The 2,166-nt window shown below is 45.8% G+C and overlaps 1 protein-coding gene and 1 long non-coding RNA gene across 4 annotated transcripts in view; one reads left to right on the top strand and one right to left on the bottom strand.

The window, feature by feature from the left end:
• Positions 1–2,166, bottom strand: part of LOC116693505 (uncharacterized) — a 20,811-nt gene that overhangs the window by 14,536 nt on the left and 4,109 nt on the right. The window contains exon 2 of the long non-coding RNA XR_004332941.1: positions 49–53. This is a non-coding gene — a long non-coding RNA (uncharacterized LOC116693505). The remainder of the gene's footprint in view (positions 1–48; positions 54–2,166) is intronic.
• The window catches only part of LOC116693374 (1-phosphatidylinositol 4,5-bisphosphate phosphodiesterase gamma-2), a 29,180-nt gene that overhangs the window by 25,522 nt on the left and 1,492 nt on the right, over positions 1–2,166 (top strand). For 2 of the 3 annotated variants that reach the window (XM_032522299.1, XM_032522300.1), the window contains exons 29-30: positions 567–675; positions 789–956. In XM_032522299.1, coding sequence (XP_032378190.1) covers positions 567–675; positions 789–956 — 277 coding nt within the window. Of the gene's footprint in view, positions 1–566; positions 676–788; positions 957–2,166 lie in introns of those variants that run through there. The other variant, XR_004332914.1, reaches the window with a different exon arrangement.

The following is a 2,166-nucleotide window of genomic DNA, read 5'->3' as shown; positions in this document are numbered from 1 at the left end:
GTACGGAGGTTAGAACACAGACACAGGACGGGGGACAGAGGTTAGAACACAGACTAGAGAACGGGACCGAGGTTAGAACGCCATCACAGAGACAGAGGACAGAGACAGCCATCCGTCTGAAAAGAATGACATCCGCCGAAATTTCTAGCGGCTAAGGAGCAACCCCGGCAGTGGAACGTTGTGGCTGTAGACTAGCGTTATGCCAACCAAGCTAGCTAGAGCGAGCGTTAGCTGGTAACATGTAGATGAATGACGCCAGGACCCGGAGGTCCGCGCTTACCCGGCCTGGCCTCGTCATCTTCCCCAGCTCCATCCTCATCCTCGTCAGAAATCACTACATCCGGTTGCAAAACAACCAGATGGTGACGCCTGTATCGCAGAACACGAGGCTTCACGTCCGCTGTTTGTACAGTCTGTGATAATAACTGGCTAACACGTACATCATCACCCTGATGTTCAGGGCCAAGTGGAATGTTGCTGACTGGCTGATCTTTATTTATAAATGAAGTCAGGAGCATGCAGACATTTGAAAGAGCTTTCTAAAAGCAGAGTGTTTTTTTCTGCAGGTGATTGCTGCCAGACACCTTCCTAAGCCCGGCCGCAGCATCGCCAGTCCGTTCGTGGAGATCGAGCTGTGTGGGCACACAGAAGAGAAGTCCAAGACCATAGTCTATCGTAAGAAAAGGCGGGAGGTGGGAGATGTGGAGGGCGACGGATAACTAAAACCAGACTGAAGTGAGAAATGATTTGTGGTCATGTGACCAGCGCTGTCGTTGTGTGTGCTGCAGGCGATAACGGTCTGAACCCGGTGTGGAAATCCCCAGCAGACTCTGTAGTCTTCACCGTGTACGAGCCTGAGCTCACCTTCCTGCGCTTTGTGGTCAACGAGGAGGACATGTTCTCAGACCCCAACTTCCTGGCTCAGGCCACATTTCCTGTCAAAGGCATCCGCTCAGGTGGGACCACACACACGCAGCACCGAGGGCCACAGCTGGTGGACGGCTGCTCACATGCTGCTCATGTAGTACTCATTATTAAGCAATACTAATATTTGTTCCCTAGAAGCAGGATTTCTGTACACTATACTTTCTGGATGGAGCGGTTTTTACTCTGAGAACCGAGGTAAAAAAGGAAGTAGGGCAGAGCAGTTCTCTTTGGTAAATATCATTAAAAGTAAAGTTACATGTTTCCTTCCGCTTCCGACTCATTTAAAAAGAAAAGGCCCACGCTGCTGTCCACGTGTCTAACCTTCTCACTCTGGTTTTTTACCGGCTGCAACTCTGCTACCGCTCTGCAAAAGTGAACTCAGAACTTTTTGCAACGAACGGATGGGGGGGGCAGACTCATCTTCACAGCCTGATGCCTTATAACGAGTTCATCCTTTGATCACGTCATACCTCTAATCATCAGTGAAGAGAAATCACCTATGTCAAAGTAGCTCAGTTGGTAGAGCATGCACCCATATATAGAGGTTTAGTCCTCAACGCATGTCATCCCCCCCCCCCCCCCACCCTTTCATATCTTCAGCTTTCTGTATGAATAAAGGCCCAAAAATAATGTTCCTTCCTGCTTTTGACACGTCTTACTTTTCACTGCATTGTGTACACGTTATATCAACTCCAGCTATTTCTTTAAAGATCTATTTCTTTAAAGATCTATTTCTTTAAAGATCTATTTCTTTAAAGATCTATTTCTTTAAAGAATACATTGGTGTTTTGAATTGAATTTCAAAATCTTCCCCTGTTTTTTACCAGAGTAGGAAAAGCTACCCATAGAAACTTGCTTGAAATGGTTACTCCATCACAGTGAACATCAGGTCTGCTATTGACATTGGGTGGTATACTGTAATATAGTAATCGTTCTTTCAGTGAGTGGCAGTCTGCTGGGTTTGAAGGCCACAGGTTTGCTGATCCACTCTAGGGTGTAATTTCCATTGGCTACAGGGGGGAAATGTCCCCCCCACTTATCAAAATCCCATTTGTGTCAGCCCTCTGCACTCACCATCTGTTTTAAATAAAAAGATACATTTCTCTGTTTGTTCATCTCACTTCAGTTTTCTAATTTTGTTTCTTAAAAAAAAAGTGAAATTCTCATGTGAAATTTACTATATATATTAAAGATCGATACCTGGTGTACGCGTATCGAGACAGTATTACTACGGAAAAT

Source organism: Etheostoma spectabile, chromosome 8 (assembly GCF_008692095.1).
Source record: "Etheostoma spectabile isolate EspeVRDwgs_2016 chromosome 8, UIUC_Espe_1.0, whole genome shotgun sequence".
Classification (NCBI taxonomy): domain Eukaryota; kingdom Metazoa; phylum Chordata; class Actinopteri; order Perciformes; family Percidae; genus Etheostoma; species Etheostoma spectabile.
Note: the sequence above shows the minus strand (reverse complement) of the source record. Positions and strands in the feature narration are given on the sequence as shown.